This window comes from Numenius arquata, chromosome 1 (genome assembly GCF_964106895.1).
Source record: "Numenius arquata chromosome 1, bNumArq3.hap1.1, whole genome shotgun sequence".
In the NCBI taxonomy this organism is placed as follows: Eukaryota; Metazoa; Chordata; class Aves; order Charadriiformes; family Scolopacidae; genus Numenius; species Numenius arquata.
In genome coordinates this window covers 103651156-103666870 of record NC_133576.1, presented here as the reverse complement: position 1 = coordinate 103666870, position 15715 = coordinate 103651156, and the positions used below count along the sequence as shown (strand labels likewise).

General features: G+C 36.8%; 1 protein-coding gene across 1 annotated transcript in view; it reads right to left on the bottom strand.

Moving 5' to 3' along the window:
* The window catches only part of DIAPH3 (diaphanous related formin 3), a 235406-nt gene that overhangs the window by 53581 nt on the left and 166110 nt on the right, over window positions 1-15715 (bottom strand). Inside the window, exons 26-27 of the mRNA XM_074160602.1 lie at window positions 3732-3827; window positions 3239-3298 (exon numbers count right to left, since the gene is read on the bottom strand). Coding sequence (XP_074016703.1) covers window positions 3239-3298; window positions 3732-3827 — 156 coding nt within the window. The remainder of the gene's footprint in view (window positions 1-3238; window positions 3299-3731; window positions 3828-15715) is intronic.

The following is a 15715-nucleotide window of genomic DNA, read 5'->3' as shown; positions in this document are numbered from 1 at the left end:
AGTAGGACTGAAAAATCAAGTAACACACCCAAGAGGTTACTCTGGGATGCAGCATGAGAACCAGTACTCCTTTTTAATCAGCTGAACACTACCAGAGCCTTCTCGGGAGCTCAACAGATCATGAAGAGAAAAATGGCCAACCAATGCCTAGCATTCCACTAAATTTATTATTCTTCCTTTTATTACTTAAGCAGCTTATTTAGTTAAAGGAAACAATTTCAGTTCTCAGTTCTAGAGCTAAGTAGCATTGGCTTGCTCCTCCACATTACCTTGGTTTATAGGGCTTGGCTCAGCCTTACGAGCAAATGATAGCTTGGTACCTTGAGCAATATCGTACTGAGGATGACAATGGCAATGGTTAGAGAGATTTCCTTCCTTCTATTTATATTACAGCTATGGAAAATGTGTGCATTCAAGCAGCTATTCTTTGTAAGACACAGAGTCACTACTCTTTAGTTCCCATCTGTGCTGGGGTCTGATTTGTATTCCACTTTTTTAGAGAAATATCTTTAATCATAAAGACTAAACCAGTTTTTATTCTTTTGCTTGGCTTGGTTTTGTTTGGAAACAGAAGAGATCAGCTAGAACTTGATGGCATCGGCCCACCAGAGATTGCTACAGTCTGAACGATTCAGAGGACAGACATTTCAAGTCATAGCTTGTAATTCTTTTTGACTGCGTGATGAGTCAAAGAAGTTCATCTTAGGTAGGAACCAGTAGTGTGTATTAATAAAATATACCTACTATAAGTGAATCCGTTTGTCTCATTAGAAGCAGCAGTAACCAAACCAGTTAACCCAAACAGCCAGGGCCAGTACAGAAGGAAACAACCAAAGCGCTTGAATTGCTGCTTGAGGACTTTATCGGTCTCCATGTATTTTAATCTAAGAGTAAGCCAGTGGCTTTTTTGCCATACAAAATTTAGCATCCATTTGAAATTTTATGTGGGGAAAAAACAGGAAATCAATGAAAGACAAAGCCAGTACTTCTGTCATATCTCAATGTTTCTAAAGTGAGCTGAAATCACAGACTTCTTGCTTATACGTTGTATATGTAAATAAACCCCTACATACACTATTCATCACTTCTTATACACATATATGTATTAAGAATAGGTTATTGCATATGTATCCATATTAAAGTGCAAGAAAAAATTATATAGAGGATAATACTTAAAAAACCCTGGCCTTATACATTGTTGAACTCAGAAACAGAAAAATTAAATAAACTTTATCAATATAATTCTTGCTTTGACTGGTCACATCATTAAGTTCAATGAGGTTATTATCTAAAAATAAACTTTGATACTCAGTGCCTACTCTGATTTCCCCAATAAAAAATAAATTTTTAAAGCAAATTCATAACTTACCTACACAGATTTTAAATAGCAAAAAACCCAAAAGTTCTCCTCAGAGATGAACTTGGAGCAACCAATGACCACATATTTTTATCAAAAAGCCAATAAGGCTTTGATAACTGAACTCATCATAATCTGCACCAAGTTTAGTGCTCTGTTTGGCTCAAGATAGTAAATTGTAGTATGTAGATACTGTGACAAGTGTCAACAAATCAAAAAAACACTAATGAATTCCTTAAAAGCAAGCTCAGACTTGTATTATCCTGTTCCTGAGTGAACAAAACAAGACAAGTGAAAGAAAAGCTGAATTCATTTTAAAATGTCTTAGAATCAGATCGTCTCAATATGTTCTATGGAAAAACTGTCTTTGGTAAAACCAACAAAAAATCCAAGAGTTTACTTTCACTTTTCTCTCCAAATCAAATGTCTGAATTTTAAACTTCAGTACCCGACTATATCCATCTGATGTACAAATCAGTCCCCAGGTTAGACCAAGATTTTGCAGAATTAAAATCTTGGGGTTTTTTGTTTGTTTGTCTGCTTTTGGTGTTTTGTTTTTAACCTGAAACATAAAACATGGCCCTAATGTTTGTCCAAATGCATTTAGTTTGAAAACTAGAAGCTACACTGTCTGTCCACAGACAGCTGGCTAGCTAGCTAGAATGGGCTGAAAAGAAGCAACATTCAACCTAATTGTTCTTATAAGTGGAAATTTTATAGGATAAATTCACACGTGCTTTGTAGTCATTATTCAAATATCAATGTGTTATGTGCTAGACAAGCACCTGTCAAATATACTTGATTCTTCTCTCAGCCAACTCCTATAAGTGAATTAATTATCTTTGAACTGTCCTTCCAGCTCTATTTTCTTTAAATTTGTATTTAATACTGCCAAATTCTGCTTTTTTTTTTTTTTTTTTTTTTTTGCTATAGACACTCAAGAAAAACATTTAAACAAAAGGTATAATAAATATAATCACTTTGATGGCATCTCCTTTTTAAACTCTGTGGTGCATTTAAATACCAACGGGTAATGCATTCTGATTACAAAACTAAGAAAGAAGATGGTTTTTTTCCTTAAATTTCAATGAAAATTTTTCTTTACTGGCTGTACTACATATATAAAATTTTCATGAGACAGCTGTTTACAAGCCACTGAAACAGCCACTCTGGACTTCTCAAGCTGAATTAAGACACAGCTAATATCATAATATTCTGTAGATTGTCTAACAAACAAAGCTAAAAAGCACCCACGCCCTCTTTGTAACTTTTCACATGCGAGAAAGTCCTACTGATTATGGTGAGATAGTTCGGGAGTTTATGAATAACATATGCATAAGACTCATGCTTAAAATTTGGAGAAATATTTTGCCACTCAGTAACTGATTCATTTAATATTACTTTGCTGATACAACATCACTTTTGATTTATACTTGTAAAAGATCGCTTAAACCATTCTTAGCTATAGTATCAAGAAAACCAAGATAAACAGAATGAATCCAATAAGTTCTCAGATTTGGTATTGCAAACACATTGTAACATTTAAAATGTTCTGCAATCTCTGCTTTCTAGTATAGTTTCATAATCCATTAAAATATCCTTGTATAATTGTTCTTAAGGATTATAAAAGTACTACATTTAAAACCATAACCAAATTGTAAATAAATAAAAAACCCATAAAAGACAGAACTGCTTTGCAAAGTAATCAGTAAGTATAGTTTCAGGATGTAATTTTCAGATGATTCTTAAAAAGCAGGTTCTAATACAGCTTCAGTATTCCACTAACGTAGAAAACTGAAAAAAATCACAGCAGTCTTTTGAAAGGACAGATCAAGTACATAAGCTAAGAAGAGCATGCAATTCATGAATATGGTTCATTACCATGGTTACAAGCTTTCAGCACAGGCCGCTGTGTGGTTGGACTGAGATTTTGTGGTACGTCTGCAAAAGCAAGGAAACAATGGAAATAAAACACACCTTTGAAAGTTACTGTAGTATTGTAACAACATTACTAAGCAGAATCATTTAGAAGTTAGATATTTCTAGGCGTAAACTGACAGTTATATACCAGTGAAATAATTTGATTCACTTATGGGGCAAGATGACTTTTACTTCCCCCATTCAACTATAAACCCTAAAAAGTTAAAGTACCTGTGGCTGTATCAAAAAGTCTTGTCATAATCATAATCAGGCTATGCTAAATTCAGTAAATTAATCTCCCAAGTGCTACTGTCATCAGCAAAGCAGCATGAACATCCCTGAAAGCTGTCATTGTAAGAAAGAATTAAACCCGATAGCATTTAAGTTCTAGAGCACTGGACCTATAAGGCTTTTAACTTTCTCTGGAAAATAAAATGTAAAATAGAATATTCACCTTTAGGTCTTGGTGTCCTTTTCCTTCGGTCTCGAAAAGCTGCACCTGATTGCAAGGCTTCCAATAGGCTATCCATCACTCCAGTCTCCTCACCTTCTGTAAAGGAGAGAGAAGGAACCTTCTAGGTTACCATAGCAATATCAAAACATAAATAATAATAACAATAAACAACAACAATAAAAGTTATTAGTGGTATTATTAAAACTATTTATTTCAGATTTAGATTGGGGTTTTAACATTCATTGGTCTTCTATACCTTGAACTTTTCTTCCATTTATATCACATTTCTCTTTCTCTATACTAAGAATCAAGCACAGTTTTAAGTGAAATGTCATTTCACTCATATTTTCATTTCAGTACCCTTTTGCAACTGCAAATAATCAGATTCATGTCATCTTTCAAGAACTTTCCCTTAAATGATTTGCTATATTAGACAAGAGATCATTTCAGTTATTGTTATAAAAAGTTAAAATTGTTTCTCAGCAGGAAGCTGAGTGAACGATACTGGACTGGATAGGATACAGAATGATATCCATAGGTAGCTTTAATCAAAAGCCATTTTCTCTTCATATTTAATAACCTCTGGCCAATATTAAATAATTAATGTAGGTCAGGAAAATTCTACTCATCGTATTACACATGTATGTATAATATCCCCTGAAAAAATTATGAATGTTACTATGAGATTATAATTAAATGCAAGCATTAAATGCCCTATTTTTATTTCCTCAAATAAACACATCAGAAAATGCTAGATTTTTGAACCTTCTTAACCCCTGTGTCTTTGCTTGGGAGGACAAAGAACACAACTCCAGGGATTTACTATATGATGAAAAATCACCACAGAGGAATAAAGAGTTACACAATAGAAATCTCATTATGCTTCACTGGGCAAAACTCCCTACATCAACACACACCTTGGATACAGTCAGACACATCACACAATTTTGCAGTTATTGCAAAAAGTGAATATATACATCAGGATCTAATCCAGCTGTTGGGGAGAATGAGATGCCATGCCCCTAATTTAAGGAATTCTGAAAGTGCTGGAGTACAAGTAAGAAAGAAAGGCAACCTTCTAGACATGAATATGGGGGGAAATTATTAGGGAAAATGTTGTTTTCCAACACTATTTCTATTTATTTACTGCTTTTAAAGAAATTCTGTCTTTCATTAAGCTTTAGAGAATTCTAGCATCTTTCTAAGGCAAGTGGTTTCAAGGGCAACAATAAGAATTCAGACAAAAAAAGCCCAAAGCTGCAGAGAGGGAGGTCTGCCAAAGTACCGTCAAATCAGCATGGGCCAAACCATGAATATGACGTTCTAGAACCATCATTTTTACTTTCATTATTCTACTGCTAAGTCAAGAGTTGAATCTAATTTAGCTTCTGAGAACCCTATCTTGAATATCATTTAAAAGCAGAAAAGGAAAGCACACCAAAAAGAGGTACAAGACTTTAGGAACCGAGATATGCAAATCATTCTTTAAAAAAAAACATAAAATCATCTATTGTCTCAAAATTAGAGCTTCCCTGTCCACAAGTTAAAGAAAAATGTCCTTCAAATATGACTTACTGTAGGGGGGTTGGACTAGATGACCTTTAAAGGTCCCTTCCAACCCAACACATTCTATGATTCTATGACAGTGGTAATCTCCTCATAAAATAATAAGTCTCTCTCTCTATATATATATATATTAAAAAATTCTATAGAAATACACATATAAACATATGCAAAGCTCACATCAGATGTTCCCTAACATTAACTCAAATTCAAATTAGATTTTAATAAACATTTTTATAATTTTCTCTATTCTTTATTATTTACAGAAGGACCAAAAACTTTCACTTTAAAAACTGGCTTTGTGCAATTTTATTACAAATTGCACATAGTTAGCACTTCTGTTCCTTTTGCTTGCATTTTTACCCCCTCCTTAGTTTCTGCTAATTCTGCATGTATATTTGTGTTTAGAAAGTGAATTTGTCTTAATTTTTTCAATTTCTTAAAAATATCCTCTAAGGATAACCCTCTTCCTTCCCTGTAGTGCTTGATTTACTGCTCTCCCAAGATGCTAGTCCTTCAAACAACAAAACTGTAATCTAAGGAAACCCTTAGAATCATAGAATTGTTTAGGCCAGAAAAGACTCTTAGGATCATCCAGTTCAACCATAAACCTAACACTGCTATGTCCACCACTAAAACATGTCCCTAAGCAGCACATCTACACGTCTTTTAAATACCTCCAGGGATGGTGCCTCAACCACTTCCCCGGGCAGCCCATTCCAACGCTCGACAACACTTTCAGTGTAAAAAAATTTTTCCTAATATGCAATCTAAACCTCCCCTGGCACAACTTCAGGCTGTTGCCTCTCATGCTATCAATTGTAACTGGGGAGAAGAGACCGACACCCACCTTGCTACAACCTCCTTTCAGGTAGCTGTAGAGAGTGATAAGGTCTCCCCTCAGCCTCCTTTTCTCCAGGCTAAACAATCCCAGCTCCCTCAGCCTCTCCTCATAAGACTTGTGCTCTAGACCCTTCACCAGCTTCTTTGCCCTCCTCTGGACCCGCTCCAGCACCTCAGTGTCTTTCTTCTACTGAGGGTCCCAAAACTGGACACAGTACTCGAGGTGAGGCCTCACCAGTGCTGAGTACAGGGGGATGATCACTTTCTTAGTCCTGCTGGCCACACTATTCCTGATACAGGCCAGGATGCTGTTGGCGTTCTTGGCCACCTGGGCACACTGCTGGCTCATGTTCAGCCGACAGTCGACCAACACCCCCAGGTCCTTTTCTGCCAGGCAGCTTGCCGGCCACTCTGCCCCAAGCCTGTAGCGCTGCATGGGGTTGTTGTGACCCAAGTGCAGGACCCCTCACTTGGCCTTGTTGAACCTCATCCCGTTGGCCTCAGCCCATTGATCCAGCCTGTCCAGATCCCTCTGCAGAGCCTTCCTACCCTCAAGCAGATCAACACTCCCACCCAACTTGGTGTTGTCTGCAAATTTATTGAGGGTGCACTCGATCCCCTTGTTGAGATCATTGATAGATATTAAACAGAACTGGCCCGAATACTGAGCCTGGGGGACACCACTTGTGACCGGCCACCACCTGGATTTAACTCCATCCACCGCCACTCTTTGGGCCTGGCCCTCCAGTCAGGTTTTTACCCAGCGAAGTGTAACACTTAGTTGTCTATACTCCGTGTTACCAAACTAGTTAACTTAACAACTTTACACAAAAGAGGTATACACAGAAAGAAATAATGGATAATTAGCAAATATTTTATAATTTTTTGTAATATTTAAGTACATTTTTTTTCTGTACAATACATGGCAGATATAGAATAAATATGAAGACTGAAATACAGATTTTTCTCTTGCTTTGCATTGGGTATAATATGGTTTATTATGCTAAATTTTCCTTTCTTATGACTGATGGACTATCAAAGGTATTAATATGAATTGGAACATACCTGACAAAAAATTACTCAGATTATATACTCAGCTTCCTGTTTTTTTTTTTTTAATTTTGTGGTGGTGGGTTTTGTTGGGTTTTTTTGTCTGTTTAATTGTTTTTTGTTGTTTTTTTTAACTTTCCTTTCTCCATCTAATGTCATGCAATTCTCTAAAACACTCATGTCTGGAATGAAAACACTCAGTGAATAGTTTCAAACCAAAGTGATGCTTGAAGAAATTTTGAGGCCAAGCCATTAGTCACATTAGGGTACATCAATGTTGTTATAAGCATTATAACATGAAAATGTTGTAAGCATTTTGAGTAACAGTAATGCAAAAAAGACTGAATATCACAGTACCCAAAATGATACCATAAGTGTTTACGGAAAAGAGTTCATAAGCTTTGTTTTAGGAAGTAGAAATAACAGAAGGAAAATTTCAATCCTATTTCAGCATGTCATTTCTTTCCTTTTAAGCCTATCCAAGACTATTACAGCTTTCATAGTTATTTCAAAAACTTAATAGTTTTCAGTAGAAAAAAATCCTGGTGCATAATCTGCTATACTATAAAAAGACCATCAAATAAATAAAAAAGAGCTTTTAAATAATGGAATAGAAATACTGCAAAACCACAGCTTTTTGTAGCATAGCTGTAACACATTTATGGGTACTATCTGTTTTTCATACTTGTCTGAAATATACTGTAGTCACAAACTGGATTATAGATTAGTGCTTCCATTGGTATGCAAAACAGTTAACAGAAGAATAAATAGAGAATATAGGAACTTGAATTAATAAACTCCTCTAGTAGTTTTCCTGTATGCTTGGATGTATTGAAAAAAGTTAACCACTGCAAATAAAAGCATTCATAGTTACAATCTATGTGCGCCAAACGTGCAGAAAGCCTGTTTTTCAAACTTCTACATGGTTAGGCTCCAAATTCTGTTTTTTGATGCCTACGCCAACAGTTGACTGCGACACCAGCTGTGAAGCTACACAACTAACTACCATGTCATCACTACTATCCATGTCATCTATAATATTGTCCAAGGTTCTATGACAGAAAGTTTAAGAAATGAAAGTGTACCATGGAGTAGTTTAGAAATCTTTTAAATTGCCCTGGGAGAACTGCATACAACATTGCTACAGTGATAGTATAAGAGTTGCAAATATTGTTCAATATTAATACTTCCTATGGGACCTTTAAATCGGCTTTCACAAGCTGCTGCAGAGTGCTGTCACCAGTCCCAACTGGCTTCCTAATTAGTCAAGTGTATCAATCTTTTGAAATCCTAGACGTAGTAATTCCAGTTGGTTTGCAGATAGCTACACAGCCCACAATAATTCCTTTGAGAAATATACCCTTTTATGATCTAAATGATCTCTTTTCCTTCAATTGCAGAAAGGAGATTTAAATACTTTTTAATATCATACCTAATTAAAACTCATACAACTGTCTTTTAAATACCATCTAAAGCAGAAGTAAACTTGCCAAAATAGCTGGTAAGTTTCGCCCTTGACATTTCAGTGCCAAGTCAGATATAAACTACCTAATTTCATTAATTACATCTTTAAAAATCTTAAGAATATTAGAGACCCTTCTCCTTTAGTGTGCTGAGTACCATAAGCTTTACAGTACAACTTTAATATGTCTTATGATGACAGAAACAGATACTGCAGTAAGTAATGACTCCTGCATTTTATGTACTTATTAAAGGACACATGATATCCACCATAATTCCAAGAGCAGTAGTCCACTGACATGATAGAATCACAAATATCATTAGCAATATGGTATTAAAATAAGAGTGGTGCAACAAGATTACTTTGGAGGAAAAAATGTTTCATTTTTAAAGTTCCCTTGCATCTGTCCAATACAAACTAAAACATCACACTCAACACTAGGACTCCAGAAGTTTACTTTACGAGGAAAAAAACCCATATAATAATATTTCTATTTCGTCTTTCACAGAATCACAGAAAGATATGGGGTTGGAAGGTACCTCTGGAGATCATCTAGTCCAACCCCCCTGCCAGAGCAGGTCCACCTAGAGCAAGTTGCACAGGAACATGTCCAGACGGGTTTTGAACGTCTCTAGAGATGGAGACTCCACCACCTCTCCGGGCAGGCTGTTCCAGTGCTCTGCCACCTTCAAAGCAAAGAAGTTCCTCCTCATGTTTAGATGGAACTTCTTATGTTCAAGTTTGTGCCCATTTCCTCTTGTCCTGTCTTTCAAGGAATCAGTGTTATTCAGCTACTCCTTTCAAAAAAATCTGGTTTTGTTTGGTTTTAGGTTTTTTGGGGTTTTTTTTGTTTGTTTGTTTTGTTTTTAATGAAAGACTAAGGAGCTTCAGAAAATCCAAACCAAGAATTCTTTAGCATGGTTTCTCAAGTCTGTACACTTAAAAGAGATTTATTTACACAGACTTCAACTGTCATTTTCCACTGGGATCTATTTATGGCATTGCAATTGCATACAGCTTTTTGTTACACTACAAGTAACGGAAAGGACCAGCTCCAAAAGCCAACCTTGGAATACTAAGCCTCATCTGAAATTAAAACTGCACAATTTGGACAAATGTATACATTAAAAAAGGACCTTAGTGTTTCACAGCTGCAACAGGAGGAAAAGGGTGCAAAAACTCAAGGGCTACTCATCACATTATCTGAATTAGCAAAGACTTTAATTACCTTTATATCATCTTTGAAGTAACTCCATGGCAACACTCAAGCTTTTATATAATTTAAAAACAAACTTGGAGTGCTGAAGCTACTGGATTTGTTTTTCTTGTCTGAATAATTAAGTCCTGATGTCACAATTCAGTAATTACCAGAATGAATCTTCTTTTATTGTTTGACTAGGACAGAAATTGTTATTTTTTCTCTTCAGCTCAGCATATAATTCAGGTCAGATATACTGTACCCAGTTTTTGATCCAGTGAAATTTAATCCTTTTGCAGCCTGCTTCCAGGTTTAGCTACATCATGTCTTGTGCCTTAATGTATAAAAATTTCTGAAGGAAGTGAATACCAGGCGTGGGACAATGACAGCAGAGATTTTTCCAGACTATTCACACAAGGCAAAGAAGAAGAAAAAACATATGTGTCTTTTAATTTTGTTAATGTTGTATGTTTCCTTTCAAGACATCATAAAAAGTCCTGTATGTCTGTTTATATAATGATTGATTTTGACCAGTACAGCCTACAAAGCAATGTTTGGCTGACTAAAGGTCTCCATCTGAGTAAAAATTGAAGGACCACTCTCTGAACAACGTCAAAAAAGGAAAGTTCTAGCAATGGTATAGTGCTGATGTAGTCCAGGGAGCAGAACAGCAGATCACAGAGAGGGAGATAATTTAAGCAAAAGTAAGCTCCAATGTTTTGGAAGTGCTTCCATCTTTTCAGTCTCAAAATCTCAGGCAGTGAGATTATGTGAAGTATTCATAGTGCTGACACATAACAACTTCTAGACCTCTGAGCCTGATACGCGAATAGGTCAGGAGACTTTCTGAAGGCTCTTATATTGCCAACATAAAACCACAAATCAATCTTAATGTCCAGAGAAGGGAAGGTCTCAAAATGTTTAACAATATGTCTGCCTAAACTCAGACTCTTCACTCCAATGAAATTCAGATACAATCTTACAAAGAAATTGTGAGTGGCAGTTAAGGGTATCTTTATCCAGAAAATGCACAGCATATAACAGCCTTTAACTTGAAGTTGCAGTAAGGCTTTGAACTTTTCCTGGTAAAAGCCATAGCACCAACCAGATAATCTTCACTGACAGGTGAGTGAAGGAATACATGGCTATCACTTTGAGTTTCAATAACGGTGCATGGACTGGAGCTGTGACTCCTAATAAAACACAGGGGTTCCTTTGACCCTCATCAAGTCTTGGAAGAACCTTATAGAATCATAGAATGGTTTGGGTTGGAAGGGACCCTAAAGATCATCTTGTTCCAACCCCCCTGCCCTGGGCAGGGACACCTCCCATGTAACCATGTGACCTTGTGATGAAAAGAAAATTTCTAATGTACAGATGCGAAGCAGAAATAGTTGCCAAGTGTGCCTTGGATGGACTGGCTGAAAGGACAGTTCCCTCTAGATTTAAAAAGTGTTAAATCAAACTCTGGCCAGAAATATCACTATTCATTTATCTTTCCTCAGTGGTGACTTCAAACAAAAGACACATACCAACCCTTCCCAAAAGTGAAACACGTGTATATACCTCACAGGAATCACATAAACAGTCTCATTCAGAATCAGAGGAGTTACATTTCTTACCGATGCCCAACACAAAGTAGTAAACCTTTGCTAGTGCTTCAGAGCCCTAGGCAAGCGTACTAAAAGAAGGTATTACTTCCCTTAATGACTGATGCACCTATTCCATAAATCTTCTAGCTGAGGAGAGTGGGTTTCATGCCATCTTGTTTGCTCTTGCTGAAATTGTTCCATCATTGACTTGTCATAAAGTGTTTTTATGGTACAGAAATAGATAGATTTTGACTCTGAGCATATGAAACTGTGCCCCAAGTTCCAAAGTGCTCAAAACAAGTGAAATGCAAACCAAGCACCCATCCTTCACAAACTCTGAAAGACAGCTGTCCCTTTCAAATCAGTTGTTGAAATTAAGGTTGGCAACTACACCAATTTAACTTCCATAAGGTAACTCATACCATAAAACCCCAAAGGTAAACTGTGATTTTAGAGGTTGTTCTGTACCACAGAGACAGAAAAATGCTTCAGATACCTATTTCTGCATCTCAATTGGATCCCAATTTACCATTCAAGTAATGGGACTGATAGTGAATCGTCTTAATATTGAACTTTTTAATAAAAATGTAAAAATTTCTGATGTTCATTGTGAGTCTATAAATCCCATTCTTTCTGTGACAACAGAAGAAAGCCACTATAAACTCACTTTCCACAGAGATTATCCAGGATCATTTATATTGATTCCAAATCCCATAAAGAGTTTACCAGAGCAAGCTTTTTTGTGAGAGATCCCTAAAAAGTTTTCCTGAGGTAAATTGGACTTACAGAAGAATAAACAGAATGCCAAGCCTTTGAAATGGTGTACCCCAGAACTTGATACTGGGGCCAACACTTGTAACATCTTCCTTCATGACCTGAATGATGGGACAGAGTACACTCTGAGCAAGTTTGCATATGGTGCAAAATTCAGGGTAATCGTTGACGCACCAGAGGGCTGGGCTACCATTCAGAGGGACCTTGACAAGTTGTAGAAATGGGCAGACAGGGATCTTAATGACATTTAACAGGAGACTTGCATGTGCTGAGGCGTAGAAAGCCCTATATATCAGCACAGGGTGGGGGCCGACTGGCTGGAACGCAGCCTTAGAAAAAGTAATTGGGGATTCTGGTGGACATCATATTTGACCGTGAGTCAGTATTGTACGTTTATGGCAAAGACGACCAAAGAAAAGCACTGCCAGCAGGTCAAGAGAGGTCATCCTTCCCCTCTGCTCAGCACTGGTGAGACACACCTGCAGTGCTGGGTCCAGGTCTGGGCTCCCCGGTACAAGGGAGACACAAACATACCCAAACAAACCCAGTCAAGGGCCACGAAGACGATGAAGAGACTGGAGCATCTCTCTCATGAGGACATGCTGAGAGCTGGGATTGTTCAGCCTAGTGAAGAGGGGGCTCAGGGGTAATTTACCAATGTATATAAATACCTGATGGGCGACTGGGTGGGGTGTAAAGGTGACTGAGCCAGACTCATCTCAGAGGTGCCCAGAGACAGGATAGGAGGCAATGAGCACAAACTGAATTACAGGAAATTGCATTCAAAAGTAAGATTGCTTTTTGTTTTCCTTTTGAGAATGGTCAAACTCTAGAACAGGTTGTCCATCTCCAGTGGAAACTCTAAACAGGGTTACAATAAAAAAGAGGTTACCTATCCACTAAGTCCACAGAAACAGTAAATAACAGTCTGAAAATGAAACAATTTATCTGTGTACACAAACTCTCACCAGCTCAACAATACAGGATATTCTAGTAATGTATTACATATTGCATTACCTGCTAATATTTTCTAAAAGCCAGTTTAAAGACACAATCTTTTTATAACCCTTTTTCTATTCATTAGGAATACTCTGCCTTTTTAGTGGGAAAACAAAACTTCTAAATTAAGCAGAATACTAAGTTTTAGTAATTTATATTTAATCATTCGTAACTACAACAGACCAAGCTTACACACAAGATTAAGATTTGATAGGACATCTAATAGAACCGTTAGCTACATATGAAGAAGTCAGTCAACAAGTTTTACTGTTAATGAATGATTTTTCTGTTTTCTTTACACAGCACAGCTCCAACTCCAATGACACTGACGAGAATGCAACCAATCTATTTTTCAGACTAACAAAAAAAATAGTATTTCCGTTAGCGTTGTTTCACAGAGGGGAAAAAAGATCATTTGTTACTGAGACGTATTTAGAAAGCAGTTAGAATCACTCTACTAGTATTCTTAACTGAACGTAGCTTCTTATAAGAATATATGCAGCTGAATATAAAATACAAGTGTGGGTGTGTATGAACACGTTGTCTCTTGGTTACCACGTACCTCTGAAGGAGTTCATTGAGCACAGGGAAAGACATTACTATTTCCATTCAAATTTATAAACAATCGATAAATCAGCAAATATACACACTGATCACTCACATTGACAGCTGTGCTACAGACATGAGTGGCTGAAGGAAATTTAAAATTTATGTAATTTCTCACTCGTGGAGTGAGAAAGTTCTGAGCAGATTACATGACTGAGCTTTAGTCAAAGGAAAGCCAGACCACTTTGGGTGGGCAAGACCCTTTTTGTTCGGGTGGTTATAAATGCACAAGGGTATCCAAGAAGATCAAATCAATCGTCCACCTACCCCTGCATCCTCCGTGCACTAGTACCCAATAGCAAACATTTATACAAAGGACAGGATAAATATGTAGCGACATTTCTAAAATGGTCTCTTGGTCTCCAGCAGTTCATGATTCAAAGACTTTGTATTTGCATTTAATAGCTTTCAATGGATAGAAGCTGCCAGAGAAATCAAGTAACTTCTGTCAGCAAGCTTCAGAGCAAGAATATTTTGGTATGCAGTAACAAGGCTGTACTTCTGTACAACCACTGAGGTATTGTCGTGTGAAGATAAGCGTCACAGTGAACAGCATAGAAATAGAAGCAGCAGCAGACTCAGTTTGAAGGAAGAGTCAGAGACATGACCTTCACTTCTGTGAGCTTTCCAACAATGACAGAGGAGGTTCTTGGCTCTTTTACAACCCTGGACTAAGGGAAGTAAAAATAAAGCATACCCTCCAATGCTTTGGTAAAGATATTTATTCCTGCCCTCCTCTGCAACTTGAGAAAAGAAACTTCTGATGATTCAGAAAAAAAAAAAAAAGAAAGAATAAAAGCATTTACACATAGCAGGAGTGAGAGTTTAAAGAGGACTCTGATGTCTACTCCTTAGGGAGGAGATGTGAGGTAGTATTTGGAGTAGGAAATGCTTACTCAAATCAAAACCTACTATCTGCATCAATGTTAGAGCTCTTAATTTAATCTCTGGAACCATCTTTGGGATTATTTTTCATGGTAATGCCATTTTAAGTTTACAGCATTCTCTTCACATTTATTTAGAAATTTTACTACCACAACATAAATGACAAGTCTTATGAGAATATTTATCTACAGACCTTACTTTAATGACCCTTAATTTTTTCAACAGTTCTGTTTGTTTTGACTATTTCTCTCTCTTCCAAATACAGCTGCTATTTATTTTTTCAGGAGCTTTGTATAAACTTCAGTTTCACAAATGCCTTTCAGCTGCTATCTCTAAAGGTTCCACTTCTAAGTAAAATTTTCAGAAAGAAAAATAATTGTTTCTTCTAAACCTCTTGTTGTTTTGGAGCTATGGCTTAGTACAAACGAATAGCAGCTGCTGCAGTCTGAGCCCATGGGTTGCCAACAAGTGCATGAACTACACCTCCATGCTTCAGAAGATTTAGCACCTTTGAGATCTTGTTAGAACATTACTTGTGACTATTAGTTGTTGGGTTTTAATTAATATACATTCAGATCAGTTCTACTTTTTTTGTACTAAAAGCACCTAATTCCCTGAACATTCTACAGTGTGAGACTTGGTGAGGTTTTGCTGTATCTCATCTTTTGCTGTGGCTTCTGCAGATGTATCACACATAGTTTTTCAGGCCAGATTTTTTTTCAGTTGAGCATTCCTGTATTTGATTATCCTCTGCATCATTTTCAAGTACGAATGTGACAATTATTCTTGAGGGAACATCTGTTCTCAGTAATTTACCCAGATTTATACTTTACTGTCAAAACAACACAATTGCAGCTGAAAAGTAACCTCCATACTTAGTGACACATCAGGTAACATTATCTTTCCAGTGGATTTGTGGTCAACGTTCCTCATATATAGGACCTCATTTATTTATTTTTCTTAACAGGCATAAAGCGAAATTAGATCTATTCTCCAAGCTTGTCATGAGCAT